This window comes from Danio rerio, chromosome 19 (genome assembly GCF_049306965.1).
Source record: "Danio rerio strain Tuebingen ecotype United States chromosome 19, GRCz12tu, whole genome shotgun sequence".
NCBI lineage: Eukaryota > Metazoa > Chordata > Actinopteri > Cypriniformes > Danionidae > Danio > Danio rerio.
Window position 1 is genome coordinate 3,025,001 of NC_133194.1, and position 2,500 is coordinate 3,027,500.

The following is a 2,500-nucleotide window of genomic DNA, read 5'->3' on the forward strand; positions in this document are numbered from 1 at the left end:
GCTGGTCATCTCAATTTTATATATATATATATATATATATATATATATATATATATATATATATATATATATATATATATATATATATATATATGTATATATTTGCAAATATGGACAAACACAAACTGTTGGTCAAAAGGTGTAATTTAAATTTGATAAAAAAATGCAACCCTACATTGTGTCCATATATAACGCTGGGTTAAAACAACCTCAAGTTAAAAAACGTTTGAGAGTGTAGTTAAAAGTGATTAGACTAACACGAGGGTTAATTTAATTAATCAGACTAATAAATCACAGCAATAAATAAATACCGACCACAGTAATGTGAGCAGACATGCGTTCTTACCGTGCTGAAGTTTTTAGACAGGCAGCGGTCTGAAGGTTTGAGGAGAGGAGTGCTGATCCTGACCCCTTCAAATGCCGTCATGTTCACCATCTCTCTGAAATCTCTCTCAAACTGAAGATGGGGGAGCGAGAAGTTCATTTAAAACAGTCAGTGACACCGTGCACTGTGAGATTACATGACTTAACTTGCAAACAGTAAGTAAACATATTCCTTTTAAAGCATCACTGTTGATTTTAAAGCGAGTAGTTGACTTTGCTTTAAAAAGTTAGTAAACCAGTTGCTTTTAAGGCAATTAGTTGTCTTTAAAGCTAGTAAACGCATTGCATTTAAATAGATTAGTTGTCTTTACTTTAAAAATTGAGTGGATCTAGTGCTTTAAAACGATTATAGTTGACTTAGAAATAAAACTGAGTAAGCCTTTATAGAGATTAATTGACTTTTGGGTTGAGCGATTTGGCCTAAAATCTAAATCTCCATTAGTTGAATTGATTTTTAAATTGATTGCGATTAGTGAACGGTTATTTTATTTATTTATTTATTTTTTTTAAAATTGCCCTTATAGTTCACTATAGTTTTGAACATTAAATATGCCCACATATTACAATTGAGAGATTTCTGAATGAAGGTTTCATTACTTTTTTTTAGGTTGCATTTGAAAATAATTAAAGGAAACACACTTTCTACAATCTATGATTATTTACTTCAACATTGAACAGCTGCAATAAAAACACAAATTAACTAAAACATTTTTTTCTTATAAAAAAAAGTGAAAATAAATAACTTATGGAGACAAAATTAATTATTTTCAATGTTTTTCATATTAAAAGTGGAAAATAAGCATATTTCTTGAATCTTCTGTAAGCAAATATATTAATCTAAATAATAAATTTTATTGTAATGGAAAATATGCTGACTCAAGGATGTCATCGTCAATGTAGTGCAAACGTGCGATGTGTAAATTTTTTGAGAAGTGCGCAGGGATGCGACCACGCAAAAGCTGCGCTGGACCATACCCGTGCAAAAGTATCAGCCTTAACAGAGCGACTCCACACACGGTAGGTAAAGTAATTAAAAAACTTCTGAATGTCAATTTTGAAAACCTTTCGATTCATCTCCCATTGACTTTACTTTAAAGTAGTGAACATGTTGCTTTTAAAATAAATACTTAAAGTCAAACCTGATGTTTTTAAAGTGATTAGTTATCTTTACTTTTTATAAAGTGAGTGAACTTGTTGCTTTTAAAGCAATTCATTGATTTAACTTAAAGTGAGTAAACCCATTGTTTTCAAAGCGATTAGTTGACCTCACTTAAAAAGCATCAGATTTACTCACTTTTTAAAGAGGTAAGTTGACTTTGCTTAAAAAAAAAGTGAGTAAACCTGATGCTTGTAAAGCGATAAGTTCATTTTACTTTAAAAGCATCAGATTTACTTACTTTTATAAAGAGATAAGTTCATTTTACTTTAAAAGCATCAGGTTTACTCACTTTTATAAAGAGATAAGTTCATTTTACTTTAAAAGCATCAGGTTTACTCACTTTTATAAAGAGATAAGTTCATTTTACTTTAAAAGCATCAGGTTTACTCACTTTTATAAAGAGATAAGTTCATTTTACTTTAAAAGCATCAGGTTTACTCACTTTTATAAAGAGATAAGTTGACCTTGCTTAAAAAAGTGAATAAACCTGATGCTTTTAAAGAGATAAGTTCATTTTACTTTAAAAGCATCAGGTTTACTTACTTTTATAAAGAGATAAGTTCATTTTACTTTAAAAGCATCAGGTTTACTCACTTTTATAAAGAGATAAGTTCATTTTACTTTAAAAGCGTCAGGTTTACTTACTTTTATAAAGAGATAAGTTCATTTTACTTTAAAAGCATCAGGTTTACTCACTTTTATAAAGAGATAAGTTCATTTTACTTTAAAAGCATCAGGTTTACTCACTTTTATAAAGAGATAAGTTCATTTTACTTTAAAAGCGTCAGGTTTACTTACTTTTATAAAGAGATAAGTTCATTTTACTTTAAAAGCGTCAGGTTTACTCACTTTTATAAAGAGATAAGTTCATTTTACTTTAAAAGCATCAGGTTTACTCACTTTTATAAAGAGATAAGTTGACCTTGCTTAAAAAAGTGAATAAACCTGATGCTTTTA

At 28.8% G+C, this 2,500-nt stretch overlaps 1 protein-coding gene across 1 annotated transcript in view; it reads right to left on the reverse strand.

Annotated features, from left to right (window-relative positions):
- Positions 1–2,500, reverse strand: part of il6 (interleukin 6 (interferon, beta 2)) — an 8,324-nt gene that overhangs the window by 4,367 nt on the left and 1,457 nt on the right. The window contains 1 exon segment of the mRNA NM_001261449.1: positions 347–457. Coding sequence (NP_001248378.1) covers positions 347–457 — 111 coding nt within the window.